This window comes from Macaca thibetana, chromosome 2 (assembly GCF_024542745.1).
Source record: "Macaca thibetana thibetana isolate TM-01 chromosome 2, ASM2454274v1, whole genome shotgun sequence".
NCBI classification, from domain to species: domain Eukaryota; kingdom Metazoa; phylum Chordata; class Mammalia; order Primates; family Cercopithecidae; genus Macaca; species Macaca thibetana.
In genome coordinates, this window is record NC_065579.1 from 17,324,038 (window position 1) to 17,345,465 (window position 21,428).

A 21,428-nucleotide genomic window follows, 5' to 3' on the forward strand; every position below is an offset into this window, starting at 1 on the left:
GATTCAATACCCTGACTATTCATGAGAACCACTTGAGAATTTTATAAAAATGTATTGATACCTGGGTACCAACCCAGGCCAATTAAATCTGAATTTCTGTGGCTGTGCCCCATGCATTGATATATTTACAAAGTTCAACAAATGATTTCAATGGGAAGCCAAGATAAAGAACCGCTGCCCAGGGGACAGAGTATAGAGTGGGGAGAGAAGAGGGCTCAAGACTGGGCGTTGAGGACATCTAACCTTTAATGGTTAGGAAGAACAGGGTCAGCTTACAATGGCGAGAATAGAAAGAAAAAACTAAAAGGCTAGCTGTGGCAGCCATGAGGAGAGTGTGCCTAGTGTCACATGTTGTTGAATATTCAACTAAGAGCCTAAACAGCGTCCACTGGATCAGCTACATGGACGTCACTGGCAACTTTAGGGATGTTTTGTTGGAGAGATGAGAGCAGATACCAGGTTACAATTAGTTACACAGTGAGGGTAAGTCAGAAGAGACAGTAAAATTACATACCTTTCTCAATCTTTTCTTGTATATGCCAGGTTTTCTAACTCTTCATTTAAGTTCAAAAATCTCTAAATATTTCAGATTAAAGAAGTGTTAAATTGCTGCTAAGCTAAACCATCCACTCAAAATATGCCAGCCCACGAGTGTGTTCTATCTTGTCTTCCCCTCCACCTCCAGGCTGATTCCTAGGGTTTATAATTGAGCCAGTTTTCAAAGACAGGCTTAATACTTTTATTATGAAAAAGTGAATAACTATTTTATATATATTTGTAGGTTCACATAAATATATATGCTTTCTTTTCACACTTTTGGTGTATGTACACTGGTTTCATAACATGGTTGAAAAACAGAATCTTTTTTTTTTTTTTTTTTTTTTTTGAGACAGAGTCTTGCTCTGTTGCCCAGACTGGAGTGCAGTGGCACAATCTCGGCTTACTGCAACCTCTGCCTCCCAGGTTCAAATGATTATCTGCCTCAGTCTCCTGAGTACCTGGGATTACAGGCCCCCGCCACCATGTGGCGCTAATTTTTGTAGTTTTAGTAGAGATGGGGTTTCACCATCTTGACCAGGCTGGTCTTGAACTCCTGACCTCATGATCCACCCATCTCAGACTCCCAAAGTGCTGGGATTACAGGTGTGAGCCACCTCACCCGGCCGAATCTATATTTGTAAGATGGCATAATGTCTGTAGCGTTCTTGACACATATGTAGGTGATAAATAGTAGGTGATACATAGATGACCAATTTTTATGCCTCAATCCCAAAGTTTTCCTTTCCAGATGTTAAAATAATTGCATTAAATTCTGTGACTATAAATCTAAATGTGTCTGCTTACACATTTAGAGTACACATTTATTCAGATACAATTTAATGTAATCCCTTAATTGAGAAGGAGATCATAGATATATAGTCACCCTCAAGTTGTCTGGAGATAGAGAAAATACTCAAACACTACCAAACAAGGCATGGTGACTGTTGCAATGTGGGTTCCCAGGAATGCTGCTCTAGATGGTGTTTAGTGAGCGGGATGTTTATTAAGGATTACCCTTGGGATCAACATGAGTGACCTGGGGAGGAGGAGGAGGATGCAAGAAAGGGCAGGGATAGGAGGCAAGTTGCCATGCAGCCTCCATGGCAATCTTGGCTGATGCTCGGAGATCTCTGGAACTACAGTGGCCCTTCAAGACTGGTCTGCAGTTGGGCCCAGACAGCCAGGCCTTTACATCTCCACCAGTCATCTGGTGTAGACCATCACAAGAAGGGGTGTGACCCTGGAGGAGGTAGCTCCCTGCAGCTGAGGCAATCTCTAAAGGGGCTAAAACAGCAATGCTCTGAGACAACAGCATTCCAGCCCGAGCAACAAATCCTACACTGACAAGGGATTTGGGTAGTGCTTTGCAGTAAAATTATCACGTAAGAGATGTCTCACAGAACACTCCTCATTTATACAGAGAGTGTAGAGGAAACCCTGGTTCAGGTGGAGTAGTCTCCACTTAGAATATCTAGAGGGGACTGTTAGCGTACTCACGATAGTAATCTGATAAAACCTGGTTACCATGACAATGAATTTTCTTTGACCATCAACAGCATCCAAGGCAGTATTCCAAGCATCCAAAGAGTGAAATGGCCACTGCCCATGGCTAATACATAAGATGCAAATGCATTGCCTTTATCTCTCCTCATGGAATTGAGGTTTTTCTAGAAAGTAAGACTGCTGCAGCAGCTTGCAGATCCCTAAGGCCACAAGCTATTGGCACTTATCTAACCATGACTAGTGCTGTCACTAATGGAGTAATTCTCTATTTTCAATGGATAAATTTCCAAAGACTGCCTACACTTCAGCAGCCACTTGGTTTAATAGAACTCTGTGTGCATTTCTTGGGACACCAAAGGAATGTTTTGACTCTAGTCATAGAAGTGAAGTGTTTTTTATATCCATCTAGTTATACGTATGAGGTGTCCCCAGTGTTTCTGTTAGTGGAAGAAGCGGTTCTGAAGAAAATGATTGAATTTATTGGCTGGAAAGAAGGGGATGGAATATTTAACCCAGGTGAGTACAATTAGTTATTGATATCAATCTTCCAATACAAACACATAAAAATTTACCTATATGAGGAACAACTCCTTGCAGATTTATACATGACAAAAAGTTGGATATTAATAATTCTACTTGCTAAGAATCTAGCTTATGCCTTTCTCCAGAGTGATCACATTTTGTATTAATGCTAAATAAGTGACATACATACTTCATGAATGAGATGCCTACAATTTAGGATTCATATCTAACAAATGAATTGATCAGTTGCTGGAAGTTTGGAAAGGCTGTAAGTCCTCTAAATTTTAAAATCAAATTTTACTTGAGAAGATTTCTGAATTACATTTGTTTATCCTGTAGTCCTCTTTTGGAGCCAGAGACCAACAAATATTATTTCAATTTTATTGATTAGGTGACAGAAAGAATATTAACTATGGAGACCTAGGTACTGACTCTAAGTCCAGAGCTGACAGATTGAGACTTTTGGTTTGAAAAAAACCCTGTCATGAAAATACACCAAAATTTATCTTTTTTTCTAAGAATAAAAGTTCTGGAATTAGAGATTAGGGTATGCAATAAAATCTTCAGAGTAGTGGGAGCAGGGAGGTCGCTGTTCATGTGCTTTTCACAGTGATTTTTCATTAGACTAGGGCAGCCATGGCCATCCATGCTTTCCACTGTATTCAGCATTTTGTGAGCTACAACTTCATGCTACAAATATGCCATTTTAATTTTGTTTTTGCAGGTGGCTCAGTGTCCAATATGTATGCAATGAATTTAGCTAGATACAAATATTGTCCTGATATTAAGGAAAAGGGGCTGTCTGGTTCGCCAAGATTAATCCTTTTCACATCTGCAGAGGTAAAAATTATTTTTTGTGTTGAATATAGATTTTCTGAGAATGCATTTTAAGAGGGCTTGTTTGAGGACTCCTGATGCGATTTTGTCCTATACCCATGTGACTGATATGCTGCAGTATAACATAGTATTTCATTCCAAAGTAAATTCTAAGGAGTTTGATGTTGTAATGCTTGGTCCAATTGTGTGTAATTACCTTTATTTAAAGTGTATAGTCTGTAAAAACATTTTAAGAAAAGAATATTTAATTTGAAAGTGCTATCTCTGTGAATCTCTTTTTTTTTGAGTGTCTTATTTGTCAGTATTTAGATGAACACTATGGATCTCAGCTATGTCTTCTACTCACATTTCCTTGTAAAATGATTGCTTTGATTGGCTAATATAAGGGATGTGTATCTTTTCCAGGGAAAAGGAAGATATACAGTAACAATGAAAACACACACACACACGCAGAAAGAGAGAGAGAGAGAGAGAGAGAGAGAGAGAGAGAGAGATTTTGCGGTGGCAAAAGAGATTGTGTTCTCAATCTCTTATATTTTACTCTCTACTCAAGTAGGAAGTCAGATGGTGGATAAGTGCATTGGCTTTGAGTTAGGCTGCCTGGATTCAGTCCCTGCCTCTGCCACTTACTATCTGAGTAACCTTGAATGAGTTAATTTCTCTGAGCCTCAGTTTCCTAAATTTGTAAAAATAAGTTTATCGTTTAGCTCTTATAACCAACAAATCACCCCAAATATACAGTTATCATTCCATAACTGTATATTATCTCTTCTAAGTCTCAAGGTAGCTGGGCAAATTTGCTGCTCTTGGCTGGGCCCCCTTCCACGTCTAGGGGTTGGCTGACTGATGGCCCATCTATGAGTGGCTCAGCCTGGATGATTCCAGCGATGCCTCTCTGCTCCATATGTCTCTCATTCTCCAGGTCAGTCTAGGTGTGTCCTCATGGCAATGGCGCAGGTATAAAAGGGCATGGCAACACATCAGGTCTCTTGAGTCTTAGCCTCGGAACCGGCCATTGTTACTTCTGCCTCATTTTCTTGGCAAAGTCCCATCTGTGAGCCCAGATCCAAGATGTGGGAAGACAGACCCCACCTCATGGGGAGACTTGCCGTAAAGTCACCAGGCAGAGGATTTGAATACATGGAACAGAGTACCACTGGAACCACTAGAACAATCCAGCAACCACGTGGTAGTTGATTAGTGAGTTTTGGCAAATGTTAAATGAGTAATTGCATGTAAAGTAGCATCTGGGACATAATAGATTTTTTTTAAATATTAAATATAATTGTTACTAGGAGAATGATCCAGCTACAACAAGGTGGGCAGAAGTAGATGGCACAGCTTAAGTGCATCCTTTATATGGAAGAGACTTTTTCCCTTTCCTGTTCTTGTGTGACTCCAGTGGATGCCTCTGTCTATTCTACCACTGCTTCATCACCCAGGTTCTTGGCAGAATGAGTTTAGCTTCTTACCTTCTGAGGTAATACCAGGTATCCTGTCACTAACATGAAGTGGGCAAAATAAAAAACTGAGGGTTTGTTATTTCCAGCTGGGCTTTCCTGTATCTATCATTTTCTTCTAAATACAAAAGTTAGTTTCTTATTGCAAAAGGACCAATTGTGCACTAATTTTTCCTCAGTAGGAGAAAATATGACCACTCTCATGTTTTCCTCTTGCCCTGTCTGACCTTTGCTCTGGTTCTTTCAGCACTAAGTGCAAAGTGGGAGTTGAGTGATGGGAGGCAACTGGGAGGTATCATCTAGCCTGAGATTCTTAACTCAGCCATTCGAGGCTCTTGTTCATAAGACATTCTTTCTGTACCAAGAGAAGAATGTTTGGTAATATGGACAGCTGGAAAAAAGTACCTGATTATTTGGGATTATTATGGAATGGAGTTTCCTTCTTCATGCTTCAGCCCTGGATATTTCAATGTGAGGGACCCCAGTGGATCATAAATGCAGAGTCTCTTCTGCATTCAAACTGCTATTTCCAAGCATGGGAAAGCTGATTAAATGGCACCCTGGTTATCAGCTCAGGTTTTTCACTTTTGCCTTTTTCATTCTTTATTTGGTTTAAAGCTTGCTGGAGTTCTTCTGGAATAATTACCATGGAAAGGGGAAAGATATTATATGGAAGCCTAGAATAAAGATGATGCCTGGGAAAGATCAGTAACAGGTGGGGCTTGTGAATTGGGAGTGAAAAGAAAGTGAAACCTTATGTAGTTGTGAAACCAGAACTAAGTGGTTTTCAAAAATTTTCCAAATAGAGGCAAAATATATGCCTTGGCTAACATGCCAGCAGAAGTTGGAGCCAGAAAAACCAAGAACTAGGTGTGAATTCCACAGAAAAATTACATCACTTCGAGCACACTGTAGCCTGGAATTTATATTTTCACTCCATTGGTTGAAACATTACTTTGCAGCTCATTCCTTTCCCTGCTCTCTCGAAGAGTCTAGTTATAGCATTTGCACTATTTTAATTCATATTTTATTGACTGCCTTTACTGCTTATTACAACAAATCAGTCTATTTCATTAAAGAATTAAAGAAGGTTGTGTTTACTAAACAGTCTTAAACTCTGCGTTAGTTTTTTTGCTATATCTCCCTTATTTCCTTTTAGGGGTTTGGTCCATGGCCCAGTACTGTTCTGTTAGGTGATCTTTTCCAGTTTTTGTGCTACCCCAAATTACTCCATCTCTGTCTTGCACCATCAAGTGCAGAATATATGTACCCACCACTGAAGGTGTTTTTGCATGCGTTAGGCTTTTATTTTAATTCTACTATTGATAGAGACCTGCAAGATCACGACAAAAACCTCTGCACTGTCAGTATATCCAAGGTTGCCTATCTAGTGCTAAATGGGAATCTAAGAGAAGGGAACTTTTGGAGAAATAAAAGTAATAAATCTATGACTTGGTTTGTACTTTGATATAAATTCCATGGGTGTATAGAAATCCCAAGTTTGTAAAGTTCCTGTATATTTCAGATCACTTCTGGAATTAGCATAAAGTAGTGATCATGATTTGCCACTAAAAAGCAAGGGTGAAAAAGAAACTCTTACCTCCCAGGCCAGTAATCAATGGCCTAGCTCCTCTCTAGCAGGGCTTGGGCTAGGAGAAGCAAGTGAGGTAGGTATCTAGGGTGTGTCTCAGTGTCATGCCTCTAAATTGTGCACCCTAAGGTGCCTCCTTCACTTCCTCCTGATCGCTGAGTGAGAGCTGAGGTTGAGTTGCGATGGGATGTGATTGCAGGTCTTCTCCACAGGCAAGCAGGTGCTTCGTAGGACATCTCGCAGAGCATGAGTCTGGGTTCAGTCTATCTGGCTTCTGGTTCTGGCCTCTTTGGGAATTAAACCAGCTGTGTGTTCTTAGAGACATCCCCTGGAAACTCTTTTTCTTCATTCTCTAAAATGTAACATTTATATACCCCGTTCTCTCTACCAGCTAACTTGAGAATCAAATTAGTCAGCATTGGAGTCCAGGTGTCCAGGGCACAGTGTACACTGAGGAGAAAGCAGCAGTTCATTGAGCAGCTCAAGGTCATAGAAAAAAAATCCTTGTGGGAGCCAGAAAGTAAAACTCCTGCTCAATGCTGTCTTTCATGTAGGCACTTGCCATTTTATCTTTATAGAAAGGAACACCCACTGAGAGTTTTTTCGTCTTCTGTAGATTTATGAAACCTATGGGGAGGTTGGGTCTTAGAACAACCGACTTATCTTTTGCCAGTGATAGAAACAGCCACTGTTTGTTTCTAAATGCAGTTATTACTTTTGAATTCCAGCCTTCTAGGTTTTTCCTTTCCTTGAAACCACTCAGCATGTCTGAAGCATCACCTTCTTTTGTTCCCCTTCCAGGACTCTTCCTTCTCTGAAGCTTTCAGATATTTAAACTTCAGTTTTGCAGATTTTTTTTGATCTGTCTATCTCAGATTGACATTGGGTTGTATTTTGCACTGAGGTACTTAAAGAGAGCTCCACTATTCTTATTCTGATTACAAGTTTTTTATTCAGCAGATTCATTGGTTGGAGATATTTTGCTATTTCTCAGGGGGAGAGCATTGTGATTTTCCTTATAGGTAGATATCAGTGGGATAGACTAGCATTTATCATTATGATATCAATAGCTGTTTGGTTGCCAGAGCCCAACTCTCTGGTGAGAAATAACTCACCCGAGCTATGTCACCTTAGCTATGGCAGGCAGGTTACCACCAACCAGCATAGGCTGGTGGAGCAAGTAGAGAATTAATTACACTTTCATGTACATCATTACTCTTCAGTATGCATATGGTCTTGTAACAACCTGAAATAAAAGCATCCTATAGGCATTTTGGACAGGTCCTATTTGATATTTGGAAATTAATTATTTAGAACGGTTTCATTGTTCCTGATGTTACTTCTGCATTTATTTTTACAGAGTTAAAAAAAAGAGCTCCCAATAAAACTCTCGACAAAAGAAGGAAAAAAAATTACCACATTTGAGGGAATATATCAAGTGAAGTGTGAAGGCATGACTACTCTTTTAATGTATTCATACCTACAAATTACTAAGATTTTCTTTGGTACAATGATGTCCTTTAGCACCCTCATTTTTCTGGGATGAAAAAGAATTAATTGACCACCTGTCCTCACTAATGTATGAAAAGCGACATATTCATTGTTTGCATGCTAATTATTTTATGGGCTTCATGTAGTAGAGAAGGCCCAATAATGTAAAGCACACACTACTATTTATCAATATGAAATAGACCAGACTTAATTCCATATTCACCTGTTAGCCTCACTCATGCCATAGCTGAGTAGGTTTGTCTATTAGTACTCTCGTTCTTATGATTTTAGCCACATTCTTGTGTGTTTAATTTCAGTCTTGTGTTCAGTATTAAACCAGATTGGTCAAGTGTCTGATCAGCACCTACAACTCATTGTTTGCTCTAAGAAATAATTAAATTCCTCTCTAGCCTGTGATTGCAATCTTTGAGATAGAGTCATGCCCTCTCCTTAGAGGGTTTCAAAGTCAGCAGTGGACTAGATTCTAAATTTCCATTAATACTAAGTCTTAGGGGTAGCATCAGGAGAAACTTTACTTTTCTCAATGGGATGGAAAACAACAGCCTCCAGTGTCCTGGTTTGTTCCATGTGCCAGGCTCTGTGCTAAGCCCTTTACATATATTATTAACCCACTTATCACAAGCAGATGGAGTAGGCATTATTGGCATGATCCCTTTAAAGATTAGGAAATTGAGGCTTGGAGAGTGTATATTATTTATTCAAGATTCCATAGCTGTAACTGGAATACTTGACATTAAATCTTGGTTTCTCTGACCCCAAAGTGGATGTTCTCAACCACTATGCTAAGGAGCTCAATTAAATTACTTTTTTTATGCAATGATGTCCCAAAGACTATGCTCAGCCATACTGACTTTCATCTGCCTCTGATAATAAGCAATGCTTTTCTTGTGCCATGTATTCATGTCTCTCCGTTCCCCACTGTCCCTTTTAATTCAGTGTCATTACTCCATGAAGAAGGCAGCCTCTTTTCTTGGGATTGGCACTGAGAATGTTTGCTTTGTGGAAACAGATGGAAGGTAATGGGGACAGGATCCGGAAGCCTGGTGGGTGGAGGGAAAAATTCATACGGTTTATAAAGCAGTATCATTGTCTGTTAACTACAAAACATAACTGAAAGTCTCAAATCTTTGTCCCTTAGAGGTAAAATGATACCGGAGGAACTGGAGAAGCAAGTCTGGCAAGCCAGAAAAGAGGTGAGAGGGGAGAAAGCAAGAGGGAGAGATAACGTGTGTGTGCGCGTGCGTGCGCTTATGAGAGAGACAGAATAGCAAGGAGAGAATGCAAACAGCCAAAACCATTTCTGTGTGTGGGAGAGAGAAGAGAGCATGTTGGAATTAAAATAGGAAAACTCATTTACAGATGTTCTATTTCCAAGTGCTTGGCTCTCCATGTTCTGTGGAGTTTCCCGGATATTCATGTTCCCAGGTAGCTGGAGCCTATTAAAACAATGAAATCACCCGTAATCAGGATTCTTGGCTAGAAGAAGCTCTAAGGATGAACCCAGTCTCTCCAGCAGGGCCCCAGCATCTCCTCTCCTTATAACTCCTCCCTCTGAGAAATCTGCAGGACAAACCGATTTTCTCTGGGCTGCATTCAGGGTGATTCCTGATTTCTTGACCAATCTATTCTCCCAGGTTGCTTCCAACCCAAAAACCCATCTATTACTATCACCCCCCTGTTGGGTCTGTATCTAGTAGTTCAGTGGCAGAATGTCCTTTCTTCCTTAGCTGCTAGAACATATTAAAACTGAAATATTGGAGAAAGCAAGGCATGGCTCTGTGCACCTGCTATGGCTCCAGCCAAGGCTGGCCTTAACACCTGCATTTTAAAAAGGGATGTCATTAGGCCAGGTGCAGTGGCTCACACCTGTAATCTCAACACTTCGGGAGGCTGAGGCGGGCAGATTATGAGGTCAGGAGATCCAACCCATCTTGGCCAATACAGTGAAACCCGGTCTCTATAACACACAAAAAATCGCCAGGCCTGGTGGCACATGCCTGTAATCCCAGCTACTCGGGAGACTAAGGCAGGAGAATCGCTTGAACCCAGGAGGCGGAGGTTGCAGTGAGCTGAGATCACACCAGTGCACTGCAGCCTGAGCGACAGAGTAAGACTCCATCTCAAAAAAAAAAAAAAAAAAAAAAGTATCATTATTTTGGTGTCAGCCATTTTGCTTTTTGGACCAAAAGCCTGCTAGATCTGCTGCTTCTCTCCCATCCCACCGCTGCCTGCTAATGGAGCTTGAGTCTATTCTCCAGTAACTCCAATAGGTAGCAACAAAGTCAGGCATGACTACTGAAAAATAAAAAGCCTGGCTCCTGAGCTGGGATACATGTGTATCTATCCTCATAGGAGTTCATCCTCTAACAAGGATGGGTTTTTAAATGTTTTTAAGTTCAAATATTACAGTTCTGTTATTGTACTTTTTTTTTCAAGTTTTCATAAAAATCACCTAGCCCTGGGGAATGCTAGATCGCAATATTTGGCTTGAACTTCTGTATTTAAAATTTCTGCCATTATTGCAGATGTATGACTTCAGGTATGTGTCCATCTACATTTCTTTTTTAAACATTCCAATGACAAGTGAACTTGATTGTTATCTGATGGTTTACGTAATCAGATTTGACTCGGGTATAATTCTGAGTAACAACTTGTAAGTTCGTTCTGCTGAGAACTGCAGATATTTTCTAGTTTTAGTTTCTTTCTACACAAATTCCTATCAAAAATAATTTGCATATATTATTAATCTTGGTGGGGAATATTAATTGTGTCATGATTGTTTTTCTTCCCTCCCTATTTCTCCTTTCCTTCTTCCCTTTCTCCGTTCCCTATTCCCCACTTCTTAAACTTCTCATTACAAAAAATTGTAAATGTTTCCTAAAAAACCAACACACACACAAACCAAGAGACTAATATCATAAGCCTTCATATACCCATTCCGTAATCAACAGCCATTAGGCTCCTTTCTATTTCATCTGTACCACATTCCCTCATACCACCACTAGATTGGTTACCCTAGACATAATATCATTTGATCTATAAATAGTTGAGTATATTTATAAAGGATATATACTTGCTTTAAAAACATACCATAGTTTGTTTAAAATATAATTTTTAATATCAAATCTTCGGTGTATATTAAAATTTCCCTCATTGCCCTTTTAAAAAAATAGTTGGCTTGTCTGAATTAAGGATTCGAATAAAGTTCACAAATTGCATTTTGTTGATATGTCAAATGTAAATGTTTTCTGATCTATGGCTTCCTCCTCCCTCCTCTGTCCCCCACTACCATTGATTTGTTGAAAAGATCAGGTCCTTTGTCCTGTAGGGCTTTCCACGTTATAGATTTTTGTGGATTACATCAAGAATTTGAGACCCTAAGTGCTCACCTCCTCTGCACCATCCGGTTTGTTCTTTTTATTTTCTGTAATTTGGCAGTTAGATCTTGAGACTCAATGAGATTTAAGCTGTATCTTTCTTTTTTTTTTAAAACCAAGGAGGCTTCATGGGTCCTGCCGTCAGGAGACATCCTGTGTCTCTTTTTTGTAATAACATTGATTGGTGGCGTCTGGTATCGTCAGTCTATCCATCACAATGTACCCTCCATCAGCTTCTCACTTGATGGATTTTGCTGCCATTGATGATCATTGTCTAGACCTATTATTTCATTAAGCGATGTCCTAATTCCTTCTCTCCTTCCTTATTGTCAGGCATTCTGCTGTAAAGAAAAATATTCCTCCTCATTTTGTTTCCCTAAGGAAACACTGCACAGCAAGACAGGATAGACATCCTATTCTTTCCCCTTATTTATCAATTTTTAAAATAGTGAGTTTGTTGCCTAGCATCCCCTAAAGATAATCCTTATTTTTTTTAGTGTCATTAAGAATTCATATTTCTAGCATAGAGGGTTTTATTCCACCACAGTCATTATCATTTTCGTCGCTCAAATTTTTGTTTGTTTTGACAGTGAAAGTACATGAAACGGACATAATACTAAAGTTGAGAACTCAAAAAAGTAAGTTTTTGAAAAGTAAAAATTGCTTTAGGCACATTTAAAAGTAGGGCAATGGGGTTAGAGTTGGTATGTCTCCTCAGTTTTCTTTCAAGTCAGCTAATACTTGAGCCTGGATTCACCAAGGACAAACCTTGCATCCATTCTGAGATAATAATATATGATGACTGGTTCATTTTTCTCAGTAGCTTCAGACCTAGTTGTTTTGTTTCAAGCTTTTAACTTGTGTTGTTTCAGATATAAGGAATAGTAGTACATCAACTATTTTTTCTGCTGGGATTCAATTCCCTGGCCTATGACAATCCATTGAAAAACTGTTGCACGGTGACCTTGTCTTGATGTCATTACAGAGATGGTGAAAACCACAAAGCATCATAGGTTCTAAAGGGCTTACTGACAGGCTCAAACTAGGATGAACACTGAATATTTAGAGACATTTTGTTAGAGTTATGAGTGTGAGAAATGACAAATTTTCTTAGGCAATACAGCTCACTGGCAGCATGCAATCAATACTGTTTCTACTGAATTTTCTCATTAACAGCATGAGATATGGGGAAGAAAATCTAGAAGGTTAAATCCAGATTGCAAAAGTTTAATTTCTGGGCTTGTATTTATAGTGAGATCTTTTTAAAAGCTGAGAAAAACTCATTAATAGACTCTAATAGCTTGCAAAGGTATTTTCTCATGCCTGTCAAGATGTCATATAGCTTATGAGGAAAAGCCCAACCATTAAAGACACCTTAAATGGTTTTAGAAAATTACTTTTTCTATTGCTTTTAATGATTTTAATGATTGATGTAAAGCTGGTCTTATTTCCTTTAGGTCAGTGGTATGATAAAGCCATAGTTGTCAGTAGTTTGAATACAGGGAAGAATTTTCAAAACCTTTGGTTTCTCCAGGGCTCTGTCACCTACTGACTTGGCTCTACAAGGTTTGGGTAGATGGAATTGATTCTATTTGCCACAGCTGTCTCCCAAGATGGCAAATGGATTTATTATATACCATCACTTTGATCTGTATGAGTCTCAATTTAGAGATGCAAACCATATATTCTTGCTCTGCCCCACTTTCCATTGAGAAATAACATGTTTCTGTCAAAAGTCAGTTAAATTGGAAAGAGTTTGGTTCAAACACAATAATCCCTGGCATAAAAGGACATAAAAATATATTGCAATGAGCATGCACTTTATAAAACTGAGGGGAAAAAGTGGCTCCATGCTAAATGGAGAAAAAAAAAATTTTAGAGGCAGTAAACGACTTTTAGAGGCAGTAAACATTCTTGTCGCCATTTCTCAGGTGCTCTTGAATCTTAATATTCTAGTTGCTCCCCTCACCCCCACGTGTCTGCAAGTGTTCTTGCAGGGCACCTACACAGTGAGCAACACATCTCTGCCACCATCCTGGAGCAATGCAACCTCATGTACTCTTCCTCGATCTGGTTGGCATCGAGTCCTTTAATGGGGACAAAGCGTGTGACTAGCTTGACCGAGATAACCATTCACTGTGTGTGTGCACCCACATTCTCCCTTTCCTTCTCTATTTCCCACCAGCGCCTGTTCACTCCACGAGATGCAGTCATCAGCTATGTGAGGAGGAATAACCACGATAGAAGTGATACAGATTTTCTTTTCCAGCACATGCCAATGGATTTCTCTGTTGCAGCACCTGTTTTGGAGAAGGTGTCTCAGTGAGGTTGCCTTATCTCCTCTGTTGCTGAATTTGTACCTGAGTATAATTCTACATTCTTTGTTTTATAACTGCACTTACTTTACAAGGAGACAAGCAAACAGGCCTGCATGGTTTACTCCTGGAGCTCTGTTCGTATTCCAATTTTTTTTTTTTTTTTTTTTTTTTTTTTTTTTTTTGAGAAGCCGACAGTGATGGCACAATTTTTTCAGGAAGAAATTAGGAGTCATACAAAATGTCAGTTTGCTGTTGCAGCTGAAGTTATTAAATTTCTATCTGGACAATTTAAAGAACAAAAAACATTACAAAAAGAACATGAGAATACTGAAGAATATTGAGAATACTGAAGATGTACACTTGATCTGTTTATAATGCCAAGAGACCACATATTGACAACATTTAAAAACACCCATTGAATTAGTGACTATCTCCAAAAAAAACCATGTAACTCTCTGGATGCATAACCCTTTATATTTTCCAGCTATTACAGGACAAGCTTAGTGATGACGGTGACAATTCTTTGTGTTTTGGATCCTTCTTACAGGGGGCAGCACCGTTTCTTGTCTGTGCCACTTCTGGTACAACTGTGTTGGGAGCCTTTGACCCTCTGGATGAAATAGCAGACATCTGTGAGCGGCATGGCCTCTGGCTTCATGTAGATGTAAGTTCATCTATGTGTACATACGTGTTTAACCTTTGGTCTTTTTGTAGCCTTGGTATGACATTTTTCTTATTCTCAGAAACTAGATGTGGAGTCCCCAGTGCTTTTATTTGTTTTTCACATTGGGGAAAACAAGTATGCCGCTTTCTGTGAAGTATAAATGAGAAGATTCCAAGGCTTTGTAAATTTTTAGTTTTCTGGATTCCATTTTGCTTCTTTCACTCCCATGAGCCATCAAATCTACTGTCCTCAAATCTACTGTCATTGAAGCAGCCTGGTGTAAGGGACACATCTGGGATTAGGGAGCTGAGAGATTGGTTTGAGACTCATCTGCCTCTTCTTCATTGTGATCTTAGCCTGTTGGATTTCAATTTCTTCATTTGTAAAGGGGGGGGGGCATTGTGGATGTGGGCTATAAAGGATCTTCTAGCTCTAAAATTATGATTCCAAACAGCTGGAAAATGCAAAAAGCTACATGACATAATTGCATGCTACACCTAAAGCAAGTTCTCTCTGGATCTATCAACTAATTATTTGAGGGGGGTTGGGATAATATACTCTTCACTGTTTTCTAATAAAGCACTGGCTTTTAAAAATTTTTTTGTAAGTCCTGTGGTTATTCAAAATACGTATTTCTTTAAATCAAAGGCAACTTTAAAAATTCTACTTCTCCAGGGTTAGAATGCTGAATTCAATCAACTATGAACACTTGTTGAGCTTTTTAATTTTCTTTTTTAAAATGAAATTGCGAAACCAGGAGTTCATTAGTTTGATTCTAACCAAAGAGACAATTGCATGTGGTATTTTGGGACCTTTCCTCTGGTAAGTGATAGTTTCAGATCCTCTTTATCAGAAGCAATGTTCTTTGACTTGCTGAACAAAAGAAAACAGCATTTGGGGGATATATCCACACATAATTTTGTAGTTTAGATGATTTTATGCTTTCGAAGTGTTTATTTCAATCCAATCGTATCATGTAGTACAGCGTCTGTGATATGATTCAAAGTTTACCTTAACTGTATACTAACATTTGGTAAGAGCAACAGTAGTATAAAGTTCACTAGAGTTATTGCTTCTATTAGTATGCCAATGGCAATACTTCAGGTAGATTATTTGTGACTTCTTAATGGGATTTTAGCATTTGTATCTGTTCATATTTCAACTTATATCTTATTGATTTTTATAGACTTAGAAGCATAACAATACATTATATCCTAAAAGATAATATGAAGTGAGCATTTTTTAACTGTGGAAATAAGGGGAAAAAAATCAAATACATCAGCAGTTATACCTAAATATTATACTCTCATAAAAGAAACATCACATATGGATTATATAGTTTATGTAGTTTGTATAAAACGGAGAAAAGTAAATAGTTTATGTAAAACAGTAACCACAGCAGCTTTTAAATTGGGAGTGACATTAAGAGATTTATGGGGCTTAGAGAAAATTGTGATTTATAAGTATGAATGAAAAGCTCTTTTGGTTTTCTAAAAATTAAAGGTTGAGTCTTTGAAGAAAACTTCTTTATAAGGGAATGTAAACCACACCAAATTATCCTATTTGTGCATAGCATGCCCATCTGGCAAATGCCTATAGTATTATATTAAATTTGACACAAGCCTATCTGGCTTATTAAAGACAGTGTTTACCCATCCTTTAGTATTGTGGGTGTCAAATCCATAAAATGTTATTACAGGAACATGTAGCTTATGTTGAAGAAACTTCATATGCCATAGGTACTTTATTAGTTTTAAAGAGAAAATATTAACAAATTGCAATAATTGCTTGGACCTGTTGGAAATCTTCTAAATGGCATTTTAAAGCTTCTTTAAAATATTAAAAACTGACATTATCTCTTTTTAAAAATGAAAAGACATTTACTTGTTCTGAGTTTTCAGTAAAACAATACTGCTCTGCATACATATCACATTTTATTAATTCTAAGATGCACTTATTTGAAAAAAATTTAACATCTGAAATTGGTATTTTGATGTCAATTTTTATTAGTAGTACACAAAAAATGGGGATGCTTACATTTGATAGTGTCTTCAATTTGGTAATATAATGCATTTTTAAGCCACCGAATAAGAAAAACTAGTTTTATTAGACTCTTTCACCTCCAGTACAGTTCTTCCTTCATGAGGGCAATTGTTATGCAAGCTTCTGTCTGAGAGCAAAATGTCGGACTGGTCTAGCTCTTCTTTAAATCAGAGGTTGTAGCTGCTGGAAGCCTCATTCCCAGCAAAGCTTCCTATTCTCTCACCCATTCTTCATTCCACGTCCCATAGAAGGCAGCAAACATATTTAAAATCCTGGGCTTTAGAGGCTGCCAAATCTCAATTCCATTCCTTCCTTCACTTCCCTTTCAGGATTGGTTCTACTATTAATTTATTAACCAATTAAAGACAAATATATAAAAAATGATAAACTGTGGTGCCTCACATATAGTAAGAGCTTAATAAATGACAGTCTTTATTGAGATGGAAAGCCAAACTCCATCATTTAGGTGATTGGTTTGATAATTTCACAGGTTCTGGAGTTAGGAATTAGAGTAAAGCAAATTAAAGTACGGCATTTACATCAGGAGTGTTTTATTTATTTATTTTTTGAATAAATTTATGGATGAGCTGTTCCTAATCCTGCCAAAGTACTTTGCAAACTGGTGAACTAATACCTTGAAAGAGTTCTTGTGATTTCAAAACTTAAATCCAGTTCACTAGAATTGGGAGATGATTATTGACCTTTCTGGAGAAGGAATGGAGGCAGACGCTAGCTCAGGGAGCATGAAGGGGTAGAAGTGTAGGGTATGAGGCAGGTGGAAAGGGTTAGTGAGTAAACAGGTGTAACTGAGTAGACTAATCCTTCCTGTAGTTGTCACTGAAAGGTTCTCAGAGAGGTTGGGCAATAAGAGAAGTGAGAAAAGTAGGTAATTTAGGATTTAGGATATGTAATGCAAGTCAAGAAAAATGGGATATGTAACTCATCTTAATATTGCAAGGACCAAGTTCTCAAAATCCAAATCTGGAGATCCTCAAGGTGTAGGCTGGGATAAAATTTTCCTAGATGCTGAGGACATTTGCCTTTGTGGCTCAGCCTTAGTCTCACATGGTCCATTGTGAATCCAAGTAAGGGAGAAAATGCAACAGAAAGGGAACTTGACTGACAATACTAAGTTACTAATCCTTTACCTGGGAATGCTTTGGGATTTGAACACACAACATCCTTGAAACACATCAGACCTCACAGGCCTCTGGGGACCCCATCGAGTTGCTGGAGACTCTAGTCCATGGGATCAAGGTTGGTGCTAATATGAGGCCAGTGGGATTCTCAGGGCTCAAATTTTGAGGATTCACTCTTAGGGCCTTGCAAGAGTCCAGCTCTGAGACTGAGTTCCTCCTTGAATTATGCACCCTACTGACTCATTCACTTTACCCTAGTCTCAGCTGTCAATGAAAGTTGTTTTTAAGTGGGATTTAAGGCCACAAAGTTGCTTGTGCTGTACTTTCTCATTGGCTACCAATGGGCCCAGCTTTTGTAGTACTCTGAGGATCATGGAGATACTTCATTTTCTTTATCTTCCATATCTGTGATGCGTACAACCTTGCCACTTCCTTCTATATATTAAGGTCTATCTATGCCTTTAAATTCCATAGCCAAAAACAGAGGTTGCTACATCCTAAGCAACTCCTGAACTTACCTATTGCCTGAAGCATCTCTGTCACCCTCATTGCACATGCTATACTCCCCACTTTGGCCAAATTGTCACCTTCCTTAAGTAATGATGTTAACATGACAAGAGAATAGGCTTTGAATCTGAGATCTGATTTTTGTCATTGGCAAGACCTTGGACAATTTACCTGAACACCTCTGAACTTTAGAAGAAGTGGAAGTGATCATAACTCCATTCTTAATGGAATGCTGTAAGGTTTAAATAAACATGGAAAGCATTCAATACAGCCCAAGCTAGTCCCCTCAAATTCTCAATAGTTATCCTTTAATGTCCCTACAAATTAAAATTTATGTCTGCTCCATTTTCAAGAAGCATACTAACTTTTGTATTTATTACATCAATTTTTCTCCCTTTGTTCCAGACCTGTTGACTATGGGATTTTATCTGAGCTCCCCTCTCCTTTGCTCACAAAATTTATTTCTCCTGTGGATAACTTCCTTATGTCCCAAGCTTGCTCTCTCTCTCATTTGTCCTTGTTTCATTTACAGATATTTCTGAAAGCCATTTAGCTAAAATGATCTAATTTTTCATTAACAGATATTTCCACCTAGATCATTCTAGTTGGTCTTCTATCTACCATGTCAATAATATGCCTCGTTCATTATGTAGAATGCTAGTCCTTAGCCCATGTCTCATCAAACACTGAATGGCAAAATGTTAGCATTGTGAAGATGTTGTCTATGTTAGAGTCTAAGCTATAAGAGGGCATAGACTTTGAACCTCTTCATCCACACATAGCTCAGTTGGTTAATATACCAATATATGATGTGTGAATTTATAATTCTAAGGGTCAGTGAGGGCCCATCTATTGTGATGAGGTTCTGGTTGCCTGAGTAGAACCAGTGATCAGAATTTCCTGGGGGTACAAATCAGTTAACATGACATAAAACAAAATATCAAATAATGCGGATTGAGGTCATCACTGAGGGTTTTCTATGACAATCCACTGGCAAATAACATTGAAATAACATTGTTTTGGTACTGTAAATATCTCAACAGGCTTCTTGGGGTGGCTCAGCTTTGATGTCGAGGAAGCACCGCAAGCTTCTGCATGGCATCCACAGGTAAATGTAGTTTCCTGGTGTACAGCCAACTTTTGTCAGGCAAAGGGATCTCTTTGGACTAAGTGATATTTTGAAAATAGGAAAAAACAAAGTAATTGTTTTCTTTAAATAAACCAAAAAAAAAAAAAAAAAAAAAAAAAAAAACCCAAATTCCTTAAACCACTCAGACAAGGAGTTCTGTAGAACAGTAAACTTTATGAGTACTGAATGTAGATACTGATAATGATAGTATTCCATTGCCTGTGGAAACTGAGTCTGCTCCCTTCTCTGTCCCTTTGTTTAAAAAATAGGGCTGACTCTGTGGCCTGGAACCCACACAAGATGCTGATGGCTGGGATCCAGTGCTGTGCTCTCCTTGTGAAAGACAAATCTGTAAGTTTTCCTTTTGTGTTCTTTGGGCTTCAAGGGGGTTAAGTCACTGTGTTTGCCAAGGGCTTCATTTTTGCTCACTCTTGGCGACTTGGGCAAGGTGTAAATTGAAGGTCTTTGGGAAATGTTGATGGTCTCTAAATGAAAGACAAAAGAAGCCTAGATAAAATATTTAGTGATTCTGCTCAGGTAATTTTGTGGATTTGATTTAGGTATTATATAATCTCGTTAGTTACAGCAAAATGGTCTCTCTCACCCGCATTTGGATTATATTTTAAAACTCAGTTTTAAACATTGCCAAGATTTTTTTCTCCTTGATTAAGTCTGGGATTTAAGTTATCTTGAAACTTCTGCTCACTGAGAAAGTGGAACAGATGTGTGTCATACATTAAATTGAATACTTAATACGCTTAGCTAGGGCTTAACAGCCCGTTTATATGGGAAGACATTTGTTCAGGGCTGATCATTGAACACTGATTTATTAGGGGATTGTTCATCCCAAGTGGTTGGTACTTAGCTTCTTTTAGAATGCTAGGGAGAGTTGGAAACTTGTCTGGATAACTGTGAGGCAAGTGGGAAAAAAGTTGAGGCTCCTGTTGGCCGGAGGTATAAACTCTGTGTTTTCCATGGGTTAAATAAGGATCCTTGTGGGAAGTGGCCCAGGCTGGGAAGTGCTACTTCATTCTTAGAAATGCCTCCTCAAGATCTGTGTTCAGCATGTGGGTGATCTTTCTCAGCCATCTGTTTACATTTTTTTCTTAGGGAACTCCCTTTGCCAATGTTAAAGTCATTTTCTGTTTTTAAGGAATTTTATTTCAAATGAAAACTATTTTTAAAACTTGAAACCTAGTCTTGCATGTGTAGCTATTTACAACTTTGTAAAGAAATTGTGATATTTATATGCTACTGCCCTGTGCATTCTGACATGATCAAACAGAATGTCCATCAGAAACTAGGAACAGGTTTTGCTTCTAGAGAAATAGACACCACCAGAAATATGAATCAGTTCCTTAATGTTGTATTAGGTTGGATATAGTTGAATGTATTCAATACCATTTAATTTTTAAATTTAAGTTTTAAAGTTGTGGTGTGACTGTATTTGTAACTGAAAGGTAGTTTAAGATTACTATATTGATTGTGAACCAAAGAACGTAATCAACTTGCCCATAGGTACACATTTAGGATGGTACAGAGATAGGAATTTACTCAAGTTTTCTTTTGGTCTAGGTATAAAAACAAAAATGTGTCAATCATCCTTAATGAGTGAGGTATTTTACATGTGCTTTCTACCTAAATCAGACAATCTGAATGACAAACTTATCTGTTGGTGTGATACGCTAAGGAGTGGGGGAACTTACACTAAAAATTTTATGACTACTCTTAAATAACTTTCTAGCTTTCATACACTTTTCCTGTTAAATATTTGAGTAATTTAGCCAACAACTGAATTACATTTATGTACTTGAGGCAATTTAAATTTTTCTGGATCATATAACTCCTTAACAGGGTTTTATTTAAAAAAAAAAAAAGAATTCATTCCTGGATCTTAGTGACAATCATAACCATGTCTGTTTTCATGGCATGAATTAAGAGGTTCGGGGAATTCTATTCACTGTGCAAAGAACTGAGCACTTTCAAAAAGTTACCTGATTTTTTTTTTTTTTAATGAAAAAGACTGTTTTCAATTTAAATGGAATAGAAAGCTGAACCATGAGATATGAGATATGGCAATCAGTTTAAGCTTTGTGTTGGCAGTTTTCTATCTCTTTTGTACCTGGTTTCTGCCTGTTATTCTCTCTTCCATATCATTAATTCATTCCATCAACCAGCATAAATGATTTGTGTAGGCTAGACACTGTGCGATTCTAGGCTCTTATAGCATTGAATCAGACATATTCCTCAGAGACAAAGAGCTTTAAATCTCACAGGGAAGACAAT

The 21,428-nt window shown here is 38.2% G+C and overlaps 1 protein-coding gene across 1 annotated transcript in view; it reads left to right on the forward strand.

The window, feature by feature from the left end:
- The window catches only part of GADL1 (glutamate decarboxylase like 1), a 167,185-nt gene that overhangs the window by 41,510 nt on the left and 104,247 nt on the right, over positions 1-21,428 (forward strand). Inside the window, exons 5-11 of the mRNA XM_050777207.1 lie at positions 2,453-2,559; positions 3,290-3,405; positions 8,902-8,981; positions 9,104-9,158; positions 14,208-14,324; positions 19,057-19,121; positions 19,412-19,493. Of these exons, the coding sequence (XP_050633164.1) occupies positions 2,453-2,559; positions 3,290-3,405; positions 8,902-8,981; positions 9,104-9,158; positions 14,208-14,324; positions 19,057-19,121; positions 19,412-19,493 (622 nt within the window). The remainder of the gene's footprint in view (positions 1-2,452; positions 2,560-3,289; positions 3,406-8,901; positions 8,982-9,103; positions 9,159-14,207; positions 14,325-19,056; positions 19,122-19,411; positions 19,494-21,428) is intronic.